Below are 25,906 nucleotides of genomic sequence, written 5' to 3' on the forward strand. Positions count from 1 at the left end.
TTCTTCTTTAAATATTTAGTAGAATACCTTGGTGAAGCCCTTTGAGGCCTGGAGTTCCTTTGTGGAAAGGTTTTTTAATGTAGATTTAATTTACTTAAAAGGTACAGGGCTCTTCATATATCCTATTTATTCTCATATAAGTTGGAGCAAGTTTCTTTTTCCTAGGAATATGTCCATTTATCTACATTTTCAAAATAATAAAAGTTGTGAAAGTTGTTCAAACTGCCCTCTTTTTGTTGATGTTGTTGTTGTTGTTTTGTTGATGATGTTGTTTTTGTTGATGTTTTAGAGAGAGAAAGCAAGAGAAAGAGCAGAGGAGGGGCAGAAGGAGAGGGAGAGAGAGAACCTTAAGCAGGCTCCCTGCCCAGCGCAGAACCCAGTGTGGGCTGTGAGATCATGACCTGAGCTGAAATTAAGAGCAAGATGCTTAACCAGCTGAACTACCCAGGTGCCCCCAAACGGTTCTCTTTTTAATGTCTGTAGAATCTATAATGCTGTACTCTTTTTCATTCTTGATATTAGGTAAAACTTTTAAAAATGAACAAAACCCAGAGTTCAGAAGGGTTTAGGGAAATGACAACTATTGATGGGAATTGAAATTAGTACCATCTTTCTGGAAGACTGTTTTGCAGTGTATATCAAACGAAATGTGAGTATATTTTATCCAACAAACCATTTATTTATTTGTTTGTTTACTGTTTGTTTATTTTTGAGAGAGAGAGAGAGTGTGTGCACATATGAGTATGAGTGGGGGAGAGGCAGAGAGAGAAAGAGAGAGAATCCCGCACAGGCTCTACACTGTCAGCTCAGAGCCCAACACAGGGCTCAATCCTATGAACCAGGAGATCATGACTCCAGCCAAAATCAAGAGTCCATCGCTTAACTGAGCTACCCAGGTGCCCCTATGTAACAACCCTTTTAAAAAGGAATTTGCCGGGTTGCCTGGGTGGCTCAGTCGGTTAAGGTGTCCAATTTTCGCTCAGGTCATGATCTCATGGTTCATGAGTTCGAGCCCCGTGTTGGCCTCTGTGTTGACAGCTTGGAGCCTGGAGCCTGCTTCAGATTCTGTGTCTCCCTCTCTGTCTGCCCCTCCCCCACTCATGTTCTGTCTCCCTCTCAAAAATAAATAAACATTAAAAAAATTTTTAATAGGGACGCATGGGTGGCTCAGTCGGTTAAGCGTCCGACTTCGGCTCAGGTCATGATCTTGCAGTTTGTGAGTTTGAGCCCCGCGTCAGGCTCTGTGCTGATGGCTCAGAGCCTGGAGCCTGCTTTGGATTCTATCTCCCCCTCTCTCTGCCCCTCCCCTGCTCACGCTCTGTGTCTCAATAATAAATAAGCATTAAAAAATTTTTTTTAAATAGATTAATTAAAAGGAACTTGCCATAAATAATTTCGCAAATGCAAAAATATTCACCACAGTGTTATCCATAACAGCAAAAAACAAACAAGCAAACAAAAAACACCTGGAAACCAATCAATAGGGGACAGGGAAGTAATTACGTTAATTACATTCACTAGAATCATTTTTGCCAGTCACAAAAGTTAGGATATTGACATGGAAAAGTACCAGAGACATACTGTTGGTTACAAAAAGCAAATCACAGAAGAGCATGTAGAGTGTACCCTCTTCTGTGTTAAATACATACTTCTCTATGTGAATGTATCCAAAGAAAATAATTTGGAAGTATAGTCACCAAATTTCTTTTTGCTTTTCTGTATTGTTTAAAATGTTTGCATGAACATGCATCATTTCTACAAAAATAGCAAAACTTTCTGACAAGCTTGGCAGTCACAAGATGAGAGGGTGGTTGGGGAGGGGAGTGTCAAAGCATTTTTCTTGCCTGATGGAGAATAGCCAGGAAGGAAGGAAAGCTTGAAACTATAAGAAAGAGGGGACAGTCAATTGAGTAAATCCCTTAGAAAGACAGGAGGGCCTGGACTCAGACACAGAAGTTAGCCTTAAAGGAGCAGGACAGCATTTCTTCCCAAAAGGGAGGGAAAGATGATTGGAGATACAGAGAAGTTCAGAGCCAAAAAGAAGGGAGATACGAACATTCACAACTCATGGCTGCCGACTTCTTAGTGAAATCGGAGGTAAGGCCATTTGCCAAGAGTGGGGAACGAGAGTAGAATGAGGTCTTGAGACAAGAGGAGGGGGATGTGGGGTGTGGGCAGCAGATCAGACTGGGGGCCTGATGAAACTTTTGAAAGGGCCCAGTGGTATGGCTGGGCAGGTTTTCTCTAGCAGAATGCACAATTGGTGCCAGGTTATAGGGCAGCACAGCACGCTTAGCAGAGCTTTGGAGGATGACAGAATTCAGGGTAGTGATGAGGGCAATTTAAATAATTGCTTTGGAATCTAGGACGCTTGGGAGGAACATGAATTAGAAAGAGTACTAAGGAAGGACTGGATATTGAGTTGGAATATGGAGATCCAAAAAGCCAGAGGACAGGTGTTCCTGGTCATTGTGGGGTTTCAGAGTATGACATGTTCCAGGGGACACAAGGTCAGCTAGGTGGTCATGGAGTATCAGGAATGGTTGTGGAAGTTGGGAAGGTCAGGGTTGTGATGTTGGGAGTTTCGGTGGTCTTCCTCATGGGTGGAGCATTTTCTCAGGGTGGTGACAGGAATTCTGGTTTCAAGGATAGAAAGAAGGCTGACTCCTCAGAGAAGGCTTAATGAAGAGAGGCGGGAAAGCCCTGGTCTGGAGCCACTGCAGGAGAGCAGGGAGTTTACTGACTTGCCCTCCTAAAGCTCAGGACCCTCGGTGCCAGGAGAAGTCTCAAGGCAGAAGACCTTCAAGGCTGATGGGAGAAGCCAGGTTTGCAGTGCAGGAAGGAGGCTGACAAGAGGAATGGGCCAGAAAAGGAGAAGAAACGCTCTGTAGAAGCCTCTTTGCAAAGGGATCCGGGGCAGGGACAAAGGGGTACAGATGAGTGGGCAAACAGTATGAGAGAGGGGGTTCTAAAGAGAAGTGAGCCGACAGGAGGAAGGTCTGAGCTGCAAAGGGGTGGAGCTTTGGCTGCTGGATTCCCAGAGGAAATGCTGAACTGTACGTTTCTTAGCGCAGAGCGGTACCTGCTCACTACAGAGAGAACAGCAACTACAGATAAGCAAAAAGCAAAAACAAGTAAACAGAAAGCCGTAAGAACTACCCAGATCCCAGGGTCTTGGAGCTTTTCCCATTGACATGTTCTTCCCTCCTGTTCCTACTGCCGTAAATCCAGGTCAAGGCCACATCATGTCTACAATAAGCTTGTCCTCTGGGTCATAAATCTCTCTCCCTGGCTGAGCCCCTGGGCCTTCCCCAGCCCCTCTCCCCCGCTTCCCGTGTATAAACCAACACAGCCATCTTCCCCAAATACCACTTTCCATTGTTGCTTCTCTTTGCAGGTTCCATCATATACTACATCCCTCCCTGGTTTTCAAGGGCGTCTCTAACACGGAACCATCTTATTTCCCCACACTCATTTCCGAATATTTCTCTTTTCTTAGACATGCTTTATTTCCCTCCCAGCTCACTTTCCCACATCCTCACATCTGGTTCTCTGTCCCCTCACTATGATGCCTGGCCTGTTAAGGATGACCACATCTTTCCATACTGTTCCACTCCCCCCCAACCCCACCACCATGTGAAGGCCTGGTGCCTTACTCCAGCCCATAATGACTGATGTTTGGCCTTCCAGGTACTCATCTGACCACCCCTTTTAGGAACTTATCAGTTGCATTTCAGTAAACACTTAGGTGTGTTGAGTATACTTTCGGTACACCGAGGTGAGAGCACAGGATTTAGAGCCGGGAGGAACCTAGTCCCCTGATATTACTGATGAGGAGCCTAAGATTCAGAGAGGCCAAAAGACATCCCCATAGTCAACCTGCAAGATGTTAATAAAGCGGATCCCAGAACCCTGATTCTCAGCCCTAAATACTACATGTTGAATTGAAATTTGCTCTTAAAATACAGCTTTTCTTTGATACCTGGGTGTGGAGCCCCAGAGACCCAAAGCAATGGTTATCAATTTTCACAATATGTTAGAATTAGCTGGGGAGATTTCTAAAAATCCAGACTTCTAAGCCCAGTAGGGGGAAACTGATTCAGTTGGTGTGGAGTAGGACCTGAGTATCTGCTTAAAACAAAACAAAACAAAACAAAACCAACCAACCAAACAAACAAATGAAAACAGCTCTCCAGATGATCCTTGGATCACCCTTCGCAAAACAGTTTGTGTCTTTCTCTTTTGAGCTCCCTAACATTGCCCCTGTAAACATTGTTAAGCTTTCCTGAAGCCTCCCATGTCAGGAGCAGGTTTGAGTTAAGCCACAACCATGTTACCATCCAGAACGCATAAGCCATCAGCTCTGTGCTGTAACCTGTGTAACTTCTCAGGCTCCAACTGGCCTGGGGCCCGGCTGCTGCCCTCCCTTAATATGCTTGGCCATTTGGCCCCGGGAGCCAAATTATTTTTCAAAATACTTTTAGGCATACCTTGGCAAAATATTGATCGTAGTGGAATTCTTGTTGGAAACACCCCACTTGCCAAGGTGTTTCTGAGCACCTTCTGAAGTGTGGATGCCCGGCCTCTGCAGCCTGCCAGCCGTCTCTGCCACAGGACACCCAAGTAAACCAAACCCAAACAGGCACCTAGAGCTCGCCAAATCCCAGCACATGCACCCCTGGGCCCGTATGACAAGGAGGAAAGGCACTTTGTGTAGCGATTGGGACAAGGCTCCGGAATCTGTGTTGGAATAATGAGGCTCTAAAGGCATGACTCACTGCTCTCCACAGTTATCAGTCTAGGAGTTATCAATGCCCTCCTTGTTGCCTGAGCGCACATCAGAGAAATGACTAATAACGTGGTAATAGCTCTTCAAAATGCTGCCCGGACCTCTGAAGACAATTCAGATATGCCAGGTATTTCCTAGCAGTAAGGGCAAGCCTTGCATAATTTAGAAATACACAGCGGTTTCGCATTTTGGTGCTTGATAAGTGGCAGTTACATAACAGCCTGTAACCACGCAGATGAGCAGAGCCAGAGGTGGGGGAGAGGGTGCTTCTAAGAGAGGTGTTAGTGCTGGAGTGAGGGGTGCGATAGCCGACAGACGTGGCGGCAGCTAAACCTTCATGAAGCTTGGGTCCGGGAGATCCACGCATGCCCATCATGGCACATGTTGGCTCGACAGCAGGAAAGACATCTCTCGACATTTACTATCAGGCTAACACCAATGGGAGGTATGAAATTTTTTCTCTCATGAGCCATATTGCCAGTGTTTTCTCACTCCTTGGTAATGTTTTTAAGCTAAAAGTAGGATTGCCTCAGTCTCTGAAGTAACACAAAGCTGAATTACTCTCTGAAATCATATGTTCTTTAAACTTTTCTGTTAAAAACTCAACTGATGGGGTTGCCAGAGCATCACCTCGCTGCGGTCATAGAGCCAAGTTGACCTTTCTTGGTGCTTCACATGTAGTGGTGCCATACTTCAGATTCCACGTATAGGAGAGCCCTACAAGGGTGCTAAAAAGCGGGTTCCCATGGCTTATTTCTTTCTGGGGATGGGAGATGCTAGTCTATGAGCACCTACCAAGGATCTCATGTGCTACCAAAATGCTTCTTGGACTGCCCTGTTTGAGTTGTGTCATATTCTTGAAAAAAGGACTGGCTGATTTAAATAGACTGCTTGGTGTTTGTCACAACACAAGGCTCAAACATCTAGAGACCAGAAAGCCAGTTTGTTTCTGGAACCATCTTTAGGACAAGCATCATTCTCGTCTCCTGGGAGGAGCCAGCATGGCTCATCTGTTGCCCTTACCTTTTGGAGATGATGCTCAAACCTGGGGTCTTTAGATCCACGGATGGGGAGATTGCTAGAAGGGGCTGCTCTGAACCAAGTCAGGCTGAAAGCCTCCACTCGGCCTCTGCACTTGGTAGCCTGCCATTTGCCTTAGCAGGAAGCTGCCATGGAAGGAGCCCCTGAAATGGATGAGGTCCTGGAAAACTTTGTTGGACTGAAATACACAATCTTGCCTCAGGGTCTTTTAAGATAAATAATTTTTTAATATTTATAAATGAGAACAGAATTTGAGATGAATATATTCTTTTTTTATTGCAGCCTGTCCAAGCAGCGTGGGGGATCAGAAAGCTAGCTTGATGGATGGGTGGCAGGCAGTAGCCAGGAGGCCTTAGCTAGCTGTAACTTTTACTTATTCACGTGATACCCCCCACGCAAGACAGGGACCACACTATGCCGTAGAGGAAGGGCGATGACTGTACAGTCTTACTGAGCATCATGTACATGTATGTAAGGCATTATTTTGAATGCCAATCAGTTTGAAATTTTTCAGAATAAAATTTAAAAAAATTTTTTTTTTTTTACATTTATTCATTTTTGAGAGACAGAGACAGAGCACAAGTGGGGGAGGGGCAGAGAGAGAGGGAGACACAGAATCTGAAGCAGGCTCCAGGCTCCGAGCTGTCAGCACAGAGCCCGACGTGGGGCTCGAACTCACAAACCGTGAGATCATGACACGAGCCGAAGTCGGTCACTCAACCAACTGAGCCACCCAGGCGCCCCTCATAATAAAATTTTTATTGAATTAGCATATTTGAATGAGCATATTTGAGAAGAAGAAGAAGATGTTGAAACATAGAAACATAACTAACTTAAACACTTAAGGATGACAGAAAGACTGGAAAACAAAATCAGGGAGTTTCCAGAAGGTAAAATGAAAAGATATAGAGAGAAAATAGGGGGAAAATAATAAATCAAAACTGTAATGTTTATGTTTAGAGAGAGAGAGCAAGCGCACCCTAGTCGGGGAGGGGCAGAGAGCGAGGAAGATAGAGGATGCAAAGCAGGCTCTGTGCTGACAGCAGAGAGCTCAACACGGGGCTTGAACCTACGGGCATTGAGATCATGACCTGAGACAAAGTCAGATGCCCAAGCGACTGAGCCACTCAGGCACTCCAATAAATAAAAAATTTTAATGGCACATCCAAGAGCTTTAATATCTGACTAATAGGAATCTCAAGGAGAAAGAACACAGAGAGAAGGAAATTATCAAAGAAATAATACAAGAGAAATTTCAGAACTGAAGGTCAAGTCAAGGCGCTCTAGATTAAAATGTGCAGGGAATGAGGGGCACCTGGCTGGCTCTCTCAGTAAACAGAGCATGCGACTCTTGATCTCAGAGTTGTAAGTTTGAGCCCCATATTGGATGTAGAGATGACTTTAAAAAAATAAAAGCTTAAAAAAGTACACCAAATGAAAAAGAAATTACACATACCTATACATAGTATCATTAGCATTCAAAACTCTAGAAACAGTGAATTATAAAGGCTTTTGGAAGGGGAAAACCTGTCACAAATGAATGAAAATCAGAATGTATCAGAGTTCTTAACGTCAGTACTGGAAGCTAGAAGACAATGAAATAAAAGTCAACAAAAGTTCTAGAATTTTATACTCAGCTGAACTTTCAATCAAATGTGAAAATAAAGCAAAGACATTTTTAAATCTGCAAGGACTCAAAATTTTGCTTCCTGGGGATCCTTTTCTGTGAGACAACCAAAACAAATACATAAACAAAATGAAGAAATAAATAAAAAAGGAGAGAGAAACAGAATCCAGAAGGCGGGGAACCAACACAGGAAAACAATGCAGAGAAGACCAATGTGTATACAATGGGTTTAGCTGTTTTGGAATTCACAGATTATCTGACATACTTGGCCATTTGGAAAATAATACTGATAATTCAGGCAGGGTGTTCGGAAAAATTTGAATGAAAGTGAATAGAAAATTAAACAAATGAAATTAAAAAGGAAGTGTTGACTCCAAGGAAGAAAATGGTACTTAGGAAAAAAAAAATCAGAGTAAACTCCTTGGCTTTTCAATGAAAAGTTCTTTATCATAGTAGTGTAAGGGAAGGGGGAATGTGGTAGATTATGTAAAGAGCTAAAACCTAAACTGTTAAAACAAAATTAATAGATGAAGGCTAAATAGAGAAACCAAGAAATGGCAATATTAACATAATTTGGTCTTTTTTTTTAATTTTTTTTAATGTTTATTCATTTTTGAGACAGAGAGAGACAGAGCATGAACAGGGGAAGGTCAGAGAGAGAGGGAGACACAGAATTGGAAGCAGGCTCCAGGCTCTGAGCTGTCAGCACAGAGCCCGACGCGGGGCTCGAACTCACGGACTGTGAGATCATGACCTGAGCCGAAGTCGGGTGCCCTACCAACTGAGCCACCCAGGCGCCCCAACATAATTTGGTCTTTTGAAAAAACTAAAAACATTGAAGTGTTTGCCTCAGGGTTGTGTTTTTTTATTTCAGTATTTTTGAGCAATTTGCTTTAAACCATGTGATTTTATCTGCTCTCATAAAAATGAAAATTATTTGTAAGAAAAAGCTCCAAAGTCTGGCCATCAGTGGGAAATTCCAGCCTGCATCGTTCAATAAGCTTTAGCCACCACAGGCATCACACACATGGTGGGTGACGGCACACAAAGTCCCAGTTGGATTTTGACTCTCTGTCTCTAGATTCCTTGTCACAGGATATCCTTCCTGTCTGATGGCAGGTTATGGGCTGTCTCCTGCCAGAGTCATACCAAGTTTCAGGTGAGGTTATAAGACTGAACAGGGGTGTGTGCCTCTTAACAGGAAGGTGGGGAGGTGGGGAGGGAGGGACAGAGAGAGGGAGGGCGGGAGGGGGGAGGGAGGGACAGAGGGAGGGAGGAAGGAAGGGAGGAAGGAAAGGAGGGAGGGGAAAATCCCCTTCAGAGATGAATTTAGAAAACAATTTGCCACTTTGCTACTGAGACAGCTTCAGGGAAATTCTGTCCAAAATACATCCAGCTGGATGTGGCATCTCATGATGATTCCACTTTTTGACTGCGTGAAGCTTGTGGGCGTGTCTCAAGGCCAGCCCTAGGGAGTAAAGCTAACCGGTGGGCACACCAGGCCATCCCATGCCACCACTGCCCAGGTTGGAGTTGGGGTGTGCTACTGAGGATTCCAGGCTGGCCCAACCTAGTGATGGCCAACCCAAGCACGCTAGAGAACAAACACAGGCTGGACCAGATTTCCTTCCTAGGGGTCCCAGTATCAACAGTATCACTTCTCTTCAGTATTACCACTGCTCACTGGAGATGCCTTATCATAAGTCTGGGATCTATCCAGTCCAGATTAATCCATGTCTGGGATCACTGAGTCTCCTTAGAACTAGACTACCCTAGAGCTTCTGGATGGCTCAGCGGGTTAAGCATCTGACTCTGGATTTCGGCTTAGGTCATGATCTCACGGTTCGTGAGATCAAGCCCTACATTGGGCCCTGCACTGACAGCGCAGGGCCTGCTTGGGAGTCTCTCTTTCCCCCTTTCTCTCCACACCTCCCCCTGCCCATTCTCTCTCTCTCTCTCTGTCAATAAATAAGCATTTAAAATAAATGAATAAAAAGTTTTTTTTTTTAAGAAAATCATTTTAAAAACAATTGGACTACCCACAGACCATGGTAATATTTAAGCAGCCATTCAGTTCTCTATACCCTACTCCTGATGACCAGCACCGTCTAAAAAAAGTGACTGCACAGGAAAGAGCCTTTCTACTCCTACACACAGGTGTGCAGGGCCCCAGGCCAGCCACAAGCTAGGACACAGCTGTTTGTGTACACGGGTCTGCTGTAAAGCTTAAAGTGTCCTCCACTGCAGGCTTGGAGTGCATTTCACCATTTTCCAGTGAAAACGACTGTACCAAGGGACCCCTTGCACTTTCAGTTAGTCGGGATTAACCTGTTTATGGAAGTGTTTTCCTTTGGAAAGAACATCTTTTTTTAGGTAGTGAGCCATTTTTTAAAAATCTTGTTGGTTGGGGTGCCCAGGTGGCTCAGTCGGTTAAGCATGCAACTCTTTTTCTTTTAATTTTTGTTAACATTTATTTATTTTTGAGAGACAGAGAGAGACAGAGCATGAGCAGGGGAGGGGCAGAGAGAGGAGACACAGAATATGAGGCAGGCTCCAGGCTCTGAGCTGTCAGCACAGGGCCTGATGAAGGGCTCGAACCCACAAACCATGAGATCATGACCTGAGCCGAAGTCAGATGTTTAACCGACTAAGTCACCTAGGCAGCCCTTAAGCATCCAACTCTTGATTTCAGCTCAGATCATGATCCCAGGGTTGTGGGATCGAGCCCTGAGTCAGGCTCTATGCTGAGGTTGGAGCCTGCTTAAGATTCTCTCTCTCCCTCTGCCCCTCTCCCCTGCTCACACACTCTCTCTCTCTCTTAAAACTAAAAAACCAAAAAACAAAAAAACCGTAAAAACCAAACAACTAGAACAAAAATCCTGTTGGTTTATTATAGATTGAAACATGCTTATATAATAGATTGAAACAGTCAGAAGTATGTTAGAAATTTCCCTCCATCCTAATCCCATCCATAGGGAAAAAGGATGGTATATGTGTGTGTATATACAACTTTATATAACATATGTGTATATATACATATGTATACAACATATGTACATACACACATATCTTCACAACCGTGACTCAATGTATGCAGTTATTGTTCAAGAAAAATGAGATCTCACCTATGCAATGCACATTGTTTTTTCTGCTGACATATATTATAGACATCTTTTCATATCATATAGATTTACCTCATTCTCAGAAATATTCTTTATATGGATATATAGTACCTTAATTTATCTGATGAACTGATGAACATGTAGACTCTTCTAGACTTTTGTTATTAATTTTCTTGATGCAATAACATCCTTAACTCTGAAATCAGACAGCTTTAATTCAGATTCCAGGTAGTCCATTTACTTTGTGAACTGTAGCAAGTTATTTAAACTCTCTATGCCTCAGTTTCCTGGTATATAATATGGGAATCAAAGTGTCCCCATGAAAAAAGAGCTAAGTAAGATAGCATATGATACATTTAGCATATTATAATAGTGATAGCTAACATTTACTGAGTACTTACTAATCAGCCAGGCTCTGTGTGGTTAAACAAATACCACAGTTTCATGCATTAGCCTTACAGCAAATTTTTTAATATCTTCAAAGAAAAGTCTTACATTAATATTATTAAAATGACATTAGCTATTCCTATGCATCTACTCCTCCAGGTAGATTTTTAAATCAACTTTCCACCTACCTCCCATCAATATGACAAGTTCTTTTTTTTGTTTTTTTTTTTTAATCTAGTTGGAATTTTGAAGGGTGTCTGTACCCTTGAAGGTTGCCAGAGTAGAAAGACCCTTGGACTTGAGTCAGAGAAACCTGGATAGTGTCATGGTGTCCCTTCAAAGACTTGTGACCGTGGGCAGTTCATTTAAATACTGCAGCTTCCCTACCTATAAACCAGGAAGAATGATCCTTATGGGAGTGGGGGGCGGGGCTCTCGTAAGAAAGCGCTGGAACGGCACCTGACACTTAATAAATATTTTTTAAATGTGCTTGCTTCTGAGACCAATGTTTTCACGTTGTCTTCTGGTCCTTTGTCATCAGCACCGTTTTCAGTGGCAACTCTAAGACGATCATCAGTGGAAAGAGCTTGTGTCAGATCAAGAGCTGCAATGAGCGAGCAGGATGAAGCTTAAGGCCCCGCTTCCTGTGCAGGGCAAACTGAACGTTCATGACCAGTGAAGATTAGCCAAAAGGGAGGAAAGGGAATTGGGACAAACATAGACTGCTCCGTTGTGCTGGCGTGTGCCACCAGCCGTGGCACGGACTTCCTGCTGCAGGACACAGCTGACCTTTGGAGAGTCACTGTCCGGGCGAGGCTGTCCTTTAGCAGGACAGAACACAGCTGTTGTTTAGATGTCAGAGGCTAGTTAATAACTGTGTTTGGCAGTCAGCTTGGGATGTTAACAGTTTGGAAAACAGTCTGCTTCTAGGTTTAAGGAAGGCGAGTATGAAGGGACTCTTTGTGTTGCGAACAGGTTGTCTGGTAATCCTTCTTTGAACAAAAATTAACACTTAGCAGCTTTAAAAAACGTTAAGAGAACTCATAAAAGTCAGAGCAGATGTGCAGGAGAAGGTCACACTTCCAGAGCTCTCTTGGGAACTATTCCTGGACTAACAAGTCCAACAGACGTGTTAATTCAGGTTGAGATTTCTAAGGCAAATACTGACTCGATCTCAACCTTTTGCAGTTAATTCTCCAAACTTGAATGTGTCCTGTCAGGCTACCTCGGCCTGTTTTCTTTCCTCCTGCCCCATACTTTGCCCACCTTCATTTTGAACTATTAGTAGGTGAGCTTTTAATAGTTCTGCATTCTGTCTCTAGGTCTGATAATGTTAGGAGGCATAAATTTAACTATTCCTCACTTTCCCAGTGCATGCTTGTGGGAAAGGAGGGAGGAGAAGAAACAGTCTGTTGAGACCAGGAAATCTTGGCAGAATGTAAATGGTTCCCAGACTCAGATCAGATTCCATAGAAATAACTTCTTACCCACTCTTCACCATTAAAGAAAAAAACTGAGGACAGGTTGTTTTGTTGATTGCCACCTCCACCCAATTCACATGATTTTTTAAAACTTATTGTTCATTTTTGGGGTGCCTGGGTGGCTCAGTCGGTTAAGCGTCCGACTTCGGCTCAGGTCATGATCTCGCGGTCCGTGGGTTCGAGCCCCGCGTCGGGCTCTGTGCTGACAGCTCAGAGCCTGGAGCCTGTTTCCGATTCTGTGTCCCCTCTTTCTCTGACCCTCCCCTGTTCATGCTCTCTCTCTGTCTCAAAAATAAATAAATAAATGTTAAAAAAATTTATTGTTCATTTTTAACCATGCGTTGCAAAGTTTCTGTGAATTGGTGTGCGAGCTGTTGTACCGCTGCCCAGCTTTTAGTGTAAAGTAAAAAGCTTTGACTAAAAGGTATGGCAAACATAATGTATATTTACTTCACCTTCATTCCTAAAGGATATTTTCACTGGCTATAGAATTCTGGGTTGAGGATTTTTTTCCCAGATGCTGTTACACCATCTTCTGGCTTCCTTGGTTTCTGATGGGAAGTCAGAGGTCAGTGGGATCGTTGTTACCTTTCGGTAATTTGTCCCTTTTCTCTGGCTGCTTTCAGGATTTTTTTTTGTCTGTACCTTTGGTTTTATTTATCCTGCTTACAGTTCATTGAGTTTCTTGAATCTGTAAATTTAGGTTTTGTACCAAATTTGAAGAATTTTCAGCCATTATTTCTTCAAATATTTCTCTACCCCACTGTCTCTCTCTTCTCCTGAGACTCTGGTTATACCAATGATAGACAGACTTGTTTGTTTGTTTATTATCTTAATTCCAATGTAGTGAACATACAGCGTTAGCTTAGCTTCAGGTATACAATATAGTGACTCAACAAATCTATGTATCCGCTGGTGCTCATCACGACAAGTGTGCTCTTTAATGCCTGTCACCTATTTAACCCTTTTCCCCACCCATCTCTCCTCTGGTAACCATCAGTTTGTTCTCTGTATTAAGAGTCTGGTTCTTGGTTTGTCTTTCTCTCTCTCTTTTTTCCTTTGCTCATTTGTTTTGTTTTGTTTTTAATTCCACAGATGAGTGAAATCATACAGTATTTGTCTTTCTCTGACTGACTTACTTCGCTTAGCATTATACTCTCTAGCTCCATCCATGTCATTGCAAATGGCAAGATTTCATTTTTTATGGCTGAATAATATTCCATTGTGTATATATGCCATATCTTCTTTATCCATTCATCAGTCGATGGGCATTTGGGCTTTTTCGTTAATTTGGCTATTGTTGATAATGCTGCCAGAAACATAAGGGTGCATTTATTCCTTTGAATTAGGGGTGTGTGTGTGTGTGTGTGTGTGTGTGTGTGTGTGTGTATTTTGGAGGTAGACACCTGGTGGTATCATTACTAGATCGTAGGGTAGTTCTATTTTTAGCCTCTTGAGGAACCTCCATACTGTGTTCCACAGAGGCTGCATCAGCTTGCATTATCACCAACAGTGCAAGAGGGCTCCTTTTTCTCTGCATTCTCACCAACACTTTTGTTTCTTGTGATTTTGATTTTAGCCATTCTGACCAGTAGGAGGTGATATCTCATTGTAGTTTTGATTTGTATTTCCCTGATGGTGAGTGATGTTGAGCATCTTTTCATGTGTCTGTTGGCCACTATGATGGACTTTTTGATATTGTCCTACATATTTGATGTTCTGGTTTTTTTCTTTTCAATCTTTTATTTCTCTCTGTTCTTCAGATTGGGTCATTTCTATTGGTCTATCTTCAAGACCAGTGACTCTTTCCAATATCACTTCCACTTTATTAAGCTCATCCAGTGATTCTTTGAAAATTTTGTATATTGTATTTTTTAATTATGGAACTTCCAGTTGGTTCTTTTTTATAGCCTCTATTTCTCTGCCAAGGTTTTCTATGTATTTCATAAATTCTTTTATGCCATTGAGCATAATTATAATAGCTGCTTTCAAATCCTTATCTACTAATTGTAACATCTGGGTTACCTTGAGATTACTACTGTCTCTTTTTCTTGAGCATGGGCTGCATTTTCCTATTTCTTTGTATGTTTAATAATTTTGGATTGTATTTTGAACATTGTACTAGGACATTATGAAGACCCTGGATTCTCTTACACTCTTCTGATGAGGTTTATTGCCGGGGGGAGGTGGTTATTGTTTATTTTGATTTTTGTCTTAGCTAGCAGTTACCTTGATTGAACTAACACCACAAACTCTGTCTCTTGGGCAGCACCTTAATTCTTAACCTGTTATTTTATCCTTAGCTAGAATGCTTACAGTCTGCCCCATGCATGCATGTCTCAGGAGACTCAGGAAGAGTTTTTTACATAGGTTTTCTCTTTCTGGCTCTATTCTTTCTAGGATTCCCTCTTCACTTTACAGTGGCTGTGGTGGTCCCAAAACCTGTCTCCAGAATTCTGCCTGCTTTCTGTTGGCATTTTAGCCACCCAGCATGGCACTGACTGCAGCCTGCCACTAGGCTAAAAGCCATAAAATTGAGAAACACGTCTATCTACATCTTTTCCCTTCTTCCGCATCTCAGCCCTCCTACAGAATCTTCTTATTTTTTTGTCTTTCTACAGTGCCTTCATGCAATTGTTTTTATGTTTTGGCCGGAGTATATCGCTTTCTCTGGGAGAATTGGTCTAGTAGGACCTTACTTGGCCACACCAGAAGTGGAACCAAAAGCACACTTTTTAAAGAACATTTTAAGTGCCGACTGTTCCTTTCTATAATTAGTTTAGCAAATTTGAGGGGCACTTAGGTGGCTCAGCCGGTTTGGCCTCTGACTTTGGCTCAGGTCATGATCTCATGGTCCTTGAGTTCAAGCCCCGATTCAGGCTCTGTCCTGACAGCTCAGAACCTGGAAACTGCTTCAGATTCTGTGTCTCCCTCTCTCTCTGCCCTTCACCTACTCATGCTCTGTCTCTCTCTCAAAAATAAATAAACATTAAAAAAATTCAGATTAGCAGATTTGAAAAATAGATCTATATGTAGATAATGGCATGGGACTTGAAAATTACTAGAGGAAATACTTATTTTTAGGGTCTTAGTAAACAACACTATTGTTAACAGCTGAACAAGCAACATCATTCATTGTATACTTCAACATATTAATGAGATACCAAAAGTTTCTTTGCTAAATCTTTTAGTCAAAGTTTCTATTTCATATTAGCTAAGTAAAATTTGTCATGCAGCAACTCACATACCAATTCATAGAATTATAGGGAGAAACAAGATATACCTCAGTCAGAGTTGGAGATTTCCCCACTGTCAGCAACTGATAGATCAGTTATAAAAAAAAAAAAAAAAAAAAAAAAAAAAAAAAAAAATCAGTAAAGGCATAGATGAAGATATAAACCAGATTGATGCTTGTAGAATACAACATTCAACAAGAGGATACACATTGTTGTCAATTGCTCACGGCATGTTTACCAAGTTGGTCAAATGCTGGACCATAAAACAAGTCTCAATAAAGTTTAAAGATTTGCAATATGTAGAGAATGTAATATGACCCCTTACTACATTGGAATTAAATTAGAAATTAATAACAGAGGCGTGTGGGTGGCTCAGTTGGTTAAACTCCAACTTTTGATTTGAGCTCAGGTCATGATCCCAGGGTTGTGGGGATCGAGCCCTGCATCGAGCCCAGCCTCTATCTCTTTTTCTCTCCCCGCCCCCCACTCATCTCCCTTGCCCCTCTCCCCCATTCACGTGTGCTCTCTCACTCTCTCTCTAAAATAAAAAAAAAAAGCAATAATGTCTTGGGAAACCCCAAATATTTGGAAATTCAGCAACACACTTATGAACAGTCAGTGGTTCAAAGAAGAAATCACAAGGGTATTCAGAAATATTTGTAACTAAATGATAATGAAAATACAGCATATTAAAATGTATAGAGTGCTGCTAAAGCAGTACTTAGAGGAAATACTATAGCTTTAAATGTTTGTATTACAAAAAGAAAGGTCTTGGGACTCCTGGGTGGCTCAGTTAGTTGAGCGCCTGACTTCAGCTCAGGTTATGATCTCACATTTGTGGATTCGAGCCCCACATCAGGCTCTGTGCTGACAGCTCAGAGCCTGGAGCCTGCTTTGGATTCTGTGTCACCCTCTCTCTCTGCCCCTCCCCTGCTCACACTCTGTCACTCTCTGTCTCTCAAAAAATAAAATGTTAAAATAAAAATATAAAAAAAAGTCTTAAATGAGCTGTACAATAGAACTTTCTGTGACAATGGAAATGTTCTGTGTCTGTGTTATACAATCTGGTAGCCACTAGTCATGTGTGGCTTTTGAGTTCTTGAAATGTGGCTAGTGTGAATAAGAAATTGAATTTGTAATTAATTCAATTTAAATTAATTTAAATTTAGATACCCACATATGGTTATTGGCTACCATATTGGACAAGACAGGTCTAAAACTCAGTGACTAAATGTTTTCTCTTAAGAAAAATATCCAGGGGCGCCTGGGTGGCTCAGTCGGTTGAGCGTCTGACTTCAGCTCAGGTCATGATCTCACAGTCAGTGAGTTCGAGCCCCGCGTCGGGCTCTGGGCTGATGGCTCAGAGCCTGGAGCCTGCTTCAGATTCTGTGTCTCCCTCTCTCTCTGCCCCTGCCCTGTTCATGCTCTGTCTCTCTCTGTCTAAAAAAAGAAAGAAAGAAAGAAAGAAAGAAAGAAAGAAAGAAAGAAAGAAAGAAAGAAAGAAAGAAATCCGAAATAAGTAGTAAGAAGAGCATGAAAAAGGTAAGAGCATAAATCAATAAACTGGAAAATAGATTTAAAAATATAGAAAAACCATAAATCCAAATGTTTGGTCTTATAAGAGATCAATAAAAGTGATTAAATATATAAAGAGAATTCATTACCAATATCCAGAGTAAAAGAGGGGCTAGCAATCCTATAGACATTAAAACATTAATAGAGGGGGGTGCCTGGGTGGCTCAGTTGGTTAAGCAACCGACTTCGGCTCAAGTCATGATCTCACAGTTTGTGAGTTTGAGCCCCGCGTCGGGCTCTGTGCTGACAGCTCAGAGCCTGGAGCCTACCTCAAATTCTGTGTCTCCCACTCTCTCTACCCCTCCCCTGCTCACACTCTGTGTCTCTCTGTCTCTCAATAATAAATAAATGTTAAAGAAAAAAAATTTTTTTAATAAAAAAATAATAAATAAAACATTAATAGAGGAATATCATGAACAAACTTATGCCAGAAAAGGTTCAGCAACTAGATGAAGTCTACAAATTCTTTGAAATATACAACTCATAAAACTGACACTGGATAGAGGGCGCCTAGGGGGGTTCAGTCAGTGAAGCATCCAACTCTTGGTTCTGGCTCAGGTCATGATCTTACAGTTTGTGGGTTCAAGCCCCACTGTGGGCTCTGTGCTGTCAGCGCAAAGCCTGCTTGGGATTTTTTTCTCTCTCCCTCTGCCCCTGCCCTGATTGTATTTTTCTCTCTTTCAAAATAAATAAGTAAACTTGAAAAAAGAAACTGACACCAGATGAAACCGAAAATCTGAATAGCTCTACATCAATTTTAAAAAAATCTACTTCAGGGGCTTCTGGGTGGCTCAGTCCATTAAGTGCCAACTCTTGATTTCAGCTCAGGTGATGATCTCACAGCTCATTTCATGAGATTAAGCCCCACGTCAGGCTCTGTGCTGACAGCTCAGAGACTGCTTGTGATTCTTTGCCTCTCTCTCTGCTCCTCCCCCACTTGCACATGCTTTCTCTCTCTCTCTCACTCTCTCTCTCTCTCAAAATAAATAAATATGTTTTTAAAATGCTACTTTAGCATCAAAAACCTTCTCACAAGCAATTTGGAACTCTCAGATAATGATGGTAGGAATGTAAAATGGTATAACCACTTTGGAAAAAGTCTAGTATTTCTTTTTTTTTTTTTGTAGTGTTTTTTGAGGTTTATTCATTTATTATTTGAGAGAGAGAGAGAGAGAGAGAGAGAACAAATGGGAGAGGGGCAGAGAGAGAGAGAGGGAGACACAGAATCCAATGCAGCCTCCAGACTCTGAGCTGTCAGCACAGAACCCAACATGGAGCTTGAACTCACAAACTATGAGATCCTGACCTGAGGGAATTCAGATGCTTAACTGAGCCATTCAGATGCCCCTCGAGCATTTCTTATAAAACTAAATGTATCCTTGTTTGACTCAGCAATTCCAGTCATAAATACTTATACAAGAGAAAGTGAAATATTTGTTGACAAACACATATGAAGCCTAGGTGTCCCCATCAATAGGAAAATGGATATACAAATAGGGGTATATTCATACAATGGAATGCTATTCAGCAATACATATCAAGGAGAAAATTACTAATACATGCACCATGTGTGAAACCTTCCACCAAAAAGAGTATATATTATTTTATTCCATTTACATGAAATTCTAGAATAGGCAAAACTAGTCTACGGTGGGGAAAAAAATCAAAACAGTTGTTCCTTATGGGGGAGTAAGGATTTTTTTTATATAACTTTTTAAATGTTTATTTATTTTTGAGAGAGAAAGAGAGTGTGAGCAGGGAAGGGGCAGAGAGAGAGGGAGACACAGAATCTGAAACAGGCTCCAGGCTCCGAGCTGTCAGCACAGAGCCCATCACAAGGCTTGAATTCATGAACCATGAGATCATAACCTGAGCCAAAGTTAAAGGCTTAACCAGCTGAGCCACCCAGGTGCTCCAGGAGTAAGGATTTTTTTAACTCAAGTGTATATATTTATGTATTCCAGGTGTATATACACTGAAGATTTGAACACTTCATTGAATATAAATTTTACCTCAAGAGAGAAAAAATGAACATTGAACTGTAGTTAATGATACACATGATGAATTATTTAGAGGAAGTAGAACGATACCTGAAGTTTACTTTGAAAGACATTGAAAAGATTAGATGGATTAATGAATGGATACGTGTATAGGTACGTGATATGATAAATCAAGTACGGTAAAATGTTGATGGTAGAATCTAGGTGACCTTAAACATACTTTGTTGTGTATGTGAAAATTTTCAAAACAATATGGGAGAAAATGGGCCGTGGAATAATTAACAAAGTAATTAATATGAATCAAGCAGTTTCTGTGTCCTCTGGAAACTTGCAATCTGATGAAGGATATGAAGCAGCATACTAAAAATAGAGTGCAGAATAGGATACATTCTCTAGTAGACATAGGGACCATCCGGTGTGATCGTTCCGGAGAACGAGAGCCTATCAGGTTGGAGGAGCCATGGAGGCTGCGTGGAGGACCGGATGTATCGAATACCAGTGGACAGAGGGCTTCAGCAGAGGAGATGGTATCCCAGGTGCAGGTGTTTGGATAGTGTGAAATAAAGGTAGAAAAGTGGGACTAGGGCCTTGAAAACCAGGTCTGGATTTTATTCAGTAGATAGGTGAGAGAGGGCAAGGTGGGGAGACAGATGCTTTAACGTAAATGTTACTTAGTGGACCTAGAAATGCCGGAAACCCAGATGGGGGCCCTGACCGCCCCCCCCCTCACTATCAAGCTCCCTTGCGGGGGTGCCCCGGCCCCCGGCTTGGATTTGAAGGAATTAGAGGATCTCCAGGGCCCTTCCAGTTCAGCATTCTGTGATCTTGTGGCCGCTTGAAAAAGTTGTTGCTCAAACAGAGTAAATATTTCCTCTTGCAATATTATCGTACTGTATTAGCCAACCCTTTCTTCATCAAGTCTGGATTGTACTGTGAGATATATTACAAATTCCATATTCAGAATGTCAGAGCTCTGAGCTGTTGCTGGGTGGTAATGCTGCTTTTTACAGAGCTGTAACATTTCAAGCTGTTGAACTTTCACATTACGAGAAAAAATGACTGTGATGTTAAGCCAGATGGGGGTTAGAGGGGAAACCTTACAACACTTTGTGGGAGCTGGGAGTGCTGCATCTGTCTGCCTAACCCAAACTTGAAAGGAGATTCTTCACAGAATGCTTATAGCGCTCTGGTCATTCCTGAGTGCAAGGAAATAGAATCTTAAAGTTGTGTAGGACAACACAATTTCTTTGGATGAAAAGATTATCTTTTACCACGTGAGTTTTTAATAATGGATTTTTAAAAAAATTTTTAACATTTTTTTATTTTTGAGAGAGACAGAACACGAGTGGGGGAGGGGCAGAGAAAGAGAGGGAGGCACAGAATCCGAAACAGGCTCCGGGCTCCGAGCTGTCAGCACAGAGCCCAATGCGGGGCTCGAACCCACGAACCGTGAAATCATGACCTGAGCTGAAGTCGGATGCTTAACCGACTGTGCTACCCAGGAGTCCCAACAATGGTTTTATTATTATCTCTGATGTGTTCTGATCTTTGGTCCCAAACAATATTTTGAACCGTTGCGTGTGTGATGAAAAATTGACTTTTCATCTCTAAGCATCCAGGCCCGGGTGGACACCTGCTGTGTCGAGGGTGAAGGAAAGACAGTGGAAATATTGTCACTTCCAGACCACTGGGTTCAAGTGTTCAATGTGCGGAAAGAAGTGATAGGCTGAAAAACTTGTGTGGTACGGGAACACAAACTCTTCGGGAGGAAGGACAGAAAGAAAGGTGGCCCAGAGCACTTCCATAGTCAGTCAGCCACGGCTGTGGTGGTTTGATGGCTGGCTTAGACCTAGTTCCAAAGACTCCAGCTTGATCGTTATGGAATGCTCGTTCTGTAGGGAGCTGTGCTACAGAGAAAACGTGTCTCCTAACATTTGGTCACTTTTCATCTTATTAGGGAGAGAAACCATGTTCCAGTCTCCTCAAAACACCAAGCCACACCTCTCCGTGTGTCTCGTGTGTTTGTGCTCTGTGAACTTGACAAAGGTAGTCTTTTACGAGGAGGGTCTTCTCTCAGGGAACCCCGGTGAGAGGGGTCTCAGATCAGAGCTGCTTCAAAGAGGGGAGGGATGTGCCTCTAGAGCTGGGCCGCCTTTTGCTGGGAAATGAGAGCCATATCAGAGACCGTCTTCGATTTTAAAAACATTTCACTGAAATGTATGCTTTCTGGCTGTAGCAAACAGCATGTTTTGCGGCCAGATATCCTGCCCAAATACTAGTAACAGTGTCATAACTTCTGTTTTTAACACCCTTTCCCCTTTCTTCAGCTTATTTGTAAGGAGTTTTCTTGTGGTTATAAAAGAAACTATAGAAATCATAGAAAATATCCAAAAGCGTATAGACAAAAAAGTTATCCATTAATACCACAACTTAAAGATATTCGTCATTGTTTTTTCTTGCATTTTAAATTTCTCTTACATGTGTATATGCCTAAATGTCATAAGGGAATCATGGGAAATACAGCACATAGATAGCTTAATATGCCACCTGGTTTTCACATAACAGGAGAATTTTTCCCAAATTATAAAAACCCTTAGAGAATATCATATTTAATGACTACAGAATATTCATTCCCCTTTGTGGACGTCGCATCGCTTTTGAAAATAATACCTCACTATTAGGCTTTCGGATTGTTTCCAACGTTCTGTTGTGAAAGCAACACTATCTTTGGTTTCAGGAGACACACTTCTGTGTCTGGGGAAGAAGAGAAATGCATAAGTTTGCCAGGGTGCCTGATGCCCCTTACTGAGCCTTGTCAGGGCCTTTGGCTGGCTCTCTCTATGTGCTGGGTCCAGACTGCAGGAACAGGGAGCGAGTCTTCTGATCAGCTAATGGTGGCAGGGATCACTGTATCTGTACTGCCCTTCCCAGGGGACAAGCAGGCTCTAGGAATGGGAGTCCGTGTCAGTGGACAGCCCTCTGCTCCCAGGAGCCCCCCTAGGCCCAAGGACCTAGCGCTTCCTCACTCTGTCTTCCTCAGAAAGAAAGACAGCTCTTTCTGGGTTCCTACTTGACTGTGGTCATAGGTACTCCAACAGGAGCTTGGAGCCGTGTGGAGCCTACTCGGCCTCCTAATAACAGTAATAACAGTGGCTGATATTTACTAGGCGTCTGCTAGGATATGTCAGGGGCTTTACAGACAGCATCTTATTTAACTCGCAGACCGCTTGTTCTGACAGCCAGAGGTAGTGTGCCCAGAAGAGAACAAGCAAGGTGGCTCTGGAGTTGTACGGACCTTGCTTGGAGCCCAGCGCCACCGTTTACCAGCAGCCCTATGACTTAGGCAGGTGAATCAGTCAGGAATGCATTCAGCTGCAAAACTCCGAAAACTAAGCCAACAGTGGCTTAAACAAGTAAGTCGTTATCATGAGAATTCCGGAAGGAGCCAATCCAGGGTTCACACGATGTCATCAGGGACTCAGCCTCTTACCTTCCTACCTATACTGTCCCTGGCAGGTGGCTTTCCTCCTCCTGGTGGCCGATGGCTGCTGCATCAGAGGCAGGAAGAAGAAGAGTAGAAAGCCGGGACGATCCCCGGATCGGGAATCAGAAGCTTTTTCCCTGAATGCTCAGCTTATGTCTAATTGGCCAGAACTCTGTCATTTGGTCACCTAGGTATAAGGGACTCTGTGGAGAAGTGTCAGCTGCCTGTGTTGTCATCCCTAAAGAGATAAGGGTTCTGCTGAAAAGGGACGCAAGGGAATGTCTGATGGGTCAGCAGCCATCAGTGGCTGCGTCAGCAAGTCACTTAATGTCTTGGGAGTTCAGTTGTTCCTCCGTTAATAATTCTTTCCTATTCTGGTCAGGCTTTTTCAGCTTCCACCAGGCGTGCCCAGCTTGCCTCAGGGTATGGGAGTTCCTCGGGAACATCCCCAGGGACAAGGAGAAACTGAGGCGTGGGTCCTAGCCACACACACCCCATTCACCAAGGGTCTCTTTACTTCCCAGCAGGCCCAGTAACACCTCACCCTTCAGGATGTACCGGGAGCTCTAAGCACCCACTGTTATGCCATCACTTTAGACCTGGGCATCCATGACTGCTTACCCTTGGGATTCTTCTAGGCGGGCAAAGCTGAGCTCGTTGTTACTTGTTCCTCTTGCTTCTACTTCTCTCTCTACTGTCTCACCCCAACTGCTGTCTCTGCTGCCACTGCATCTCATAGTCAAACCCCCCAAAGAGATGATGTCTTGGGTCCGTCACCACTCACGAGGAACATCACCGTCAGGCAGGGTCTTACGCTCGCCCACCCCAGTACCCCAGTCACCCTTTAGCCACAGGACACACTGGGGCTTCTTTCCTCGACAGAGACCTGTGGATGTGGCAGGTGTTAAGGACCCCAGGTCCTCTTCAGTACATTATGTCAGAGTCTCAGACATATAGCTGTGCACAACTACAGGGGCCCCACGCACGTCGAAACCCACAAGAGTTGCGTTCCAGGAAACCCTGGTCCCCTGAAGTTGAGCACCAGGGAGGTACAAGCCCCAAGTGGGCCTCCCTGTGGTTTAAGACCTTGAGGCCGGGGTGGGCTGAGGGAAGGTGGGGGAGATGGTGGGGAAGGGGGTGTCCTGTTACCCGGCTAGCCTGGTGCTAACTCCAGGGCGGAGTGGAGAGTGCGGGTTCTGTGAAGTGGGGGAGGAGAAGTCTCGGGAAAAGGCAGCTGGTCAGATTGCTGGCATTCCTGAGGAGGACGTTGTTTGAAAAGGAAGCCGCTGTCAGCTGCACCCTTCGTCCCCGGCTGCCCAGAGGTGAGGGGCAGTTATCAGGACAAATAAAATAAGGGAATGTGTGTTCACGTACTTTGAAAGGGTGACTCATTCCAGAGGCCTCCTTCTTGCTGTTATTTCAGTTGCTGCCGCTGCCAAACAGCGTTGAACCCTGAGGTGTGAGGCTGCCTGGAGGTAGGGGCAGGGAGCAGGGGAGAATTGCCTGGCAGCCCGGAACCGAGAGCCTGTGGTCAGTGGGCGGGGAAGGGGCCCGGAAGATGGACGAATGAGGCTCGTCTGTCTCCTCAGTAGTGGCTGTCGGGTATTTGTGCGATTCCTGGCGCAGATGGAGAGCAGATCTGGGCCCTGAGGGTCAAACGCAAGGCAAGGATGCCCTTGTCATCACGAGGCGATCCAGGCAAACAGTCGGCAAAGGGTGTGTCAGACCGCCACCAGATCCTGTCATCGTGGGCCGTAAGAATCAGGCACGACGAGCTCACAGTCCCTTGAGACAAAAGCTCCGCCGTCCACCCTGCATCCATCCTACGCCGCTGAGACGCTGCAGTGGGCCAGAGCCCCAGCACTGCTGGGCAGTGTTTGCCAGATCCATGCAGTGGCTTCCGGCTGGTGCCAGGTCCCCCAGCCAGCTTCCCGCAGCCAGCCAGCCGCTGGGTGACTGGTTCGTAGAAGCTGCACACGCGTGAGCTGGGACAGCGCAAGCAGAAAGCAACTGGGTGGCGCTGCCTTCCTCCCCCGATCCCTACCCCACCCTCGCTGGCTCCTGGACTTCGCCTGCAGCCTGTCCAGAGCGAAGAGCTGTACAGTAAATCTCCCGAGCGTGAACAAGTCCGTGGGATAAAGTTGGCTCCACGGGCTGGCTGCCTGTCACACCGCCAACAGAGCGGCCCTTTACTGGAACTCTGAACTTGATTATGTGACATTTTCACTTGAATCAGAGAGGAAAGCCAGATTGCTGAGCAGAGCCAAGGTGGTCATGGCTCTTTTTTCACCTGTTTCGCACTAATTCCCTTTGGGGGAGGGTCCTCACTCGGCCCCTTTTTAGACACCCAGGAGAAGAGGGAGAGGTGCACTCTATCAAGCATCAGGGGACAAGCCCCACCCCAGCAGGTGGGAGACCCAGGGTTCTTGTCCCACCCACGCTGAGAAAGAGCTTGATGGTGTTAAGAGCTGTGTGGAGGGAGAACTGACTCGCCCGAGTGCAGACACACTGGAACAGAGGTGGGATCAGGGGGCGCCCATCAGGGGTGACAGGTCCCCTTCCAGTCCCTGGCCAGGGCAGGACCCCTCTCCACGTTCTGAGACAAGGCACTGGGAACGGCTCAGCTCTCCCTCATCTGCGCGCTCAGCCCACAGCTCTCTGCTCAGCCCCCTTGCCGTGGAGAAAACACGTCTGGCCATGGGTCCCCTTCCTTCCCACATCCCAGGACACATCTCCCTGCTGCGTCATGCAGACCTTGTCCACATCTCTGCTCCTTCCTTCTCCACGTTCTCCGATCCGGAAAAGTGGTTTTTCTGCCCATCCTTGCATCTTGACTGCAATATCACAACAGCTTCCTAATGAGGCTGCCTGCCTCTGGGTCTCAGCAGCAGCAGCCTGTACATATGTCCAGCATAACTTTCCAAAGCGTGATGCAGTCTAATCACCCTTCTGCTGGGAAGCTGTCAGTCCTCCTCACTGCCTACAAGGGACAGAAGATGGGAGAACATCCCTTTGGGATTTGGTGCTCACTTGCTACTCTGAGTCTTACTTACTCCACTTTGTTCTGCCCACAGCTCCAAACACAGACGCTCGGGAAGCATTTAGAGATGGAAGGAGTGAATAGAAAAATTAGGAAGCCAAACAAGAGTTCTCTGGTGTTTTTA

General features: G+C 44.1%; 1 protein-coding gene across 5 annotated transcripts in view; it reads left to right on the forward strand.

Annotated features, from left to right (window-relative positions):
* Positions 1-25,906, forward strand: part of CTDSPL (CTD small phosphatase like) — a 120,619-nt gene that overhangs the window by 19,359 nt on the left and 75,354 nt on the right. The window contains exon 1 of one of the 5 annotated variants that reach the window (XM_058729399.1): positions 4,247-5,234. The exons of the other annotated variants lie outside the window; for them this stretch is intronic. Coding sequence (XP_058585382.1) covers positions 5,171-5,234 — 64 coding nt within the window. The 5' untranslated portion in view covers positions 4,247-5,170. Of the gene's footprint in view, positions 1-4,246; positions 5,235-25,906 lie in introns of those variants that run through there. 5 annotated transcript variants of the gene reach the window in all.

The sequence above is a fragment of the Neofelis nebulosa genome, chromosome 5 (genome assembly GCF_028018385.1).
Source record: "Neofelis nebulosa isolate mNeoNeb1 chromosome 5, mNeoNeb1.pri, whole genome shotgun sequence".
Classification (NCBI taxonomy): domain Eukaryota; kingdom Metazoa; phylum Chordata; class Mammalia; order Carnivora; family Felidae; genus Neofelis; species Neofelis nebulosa.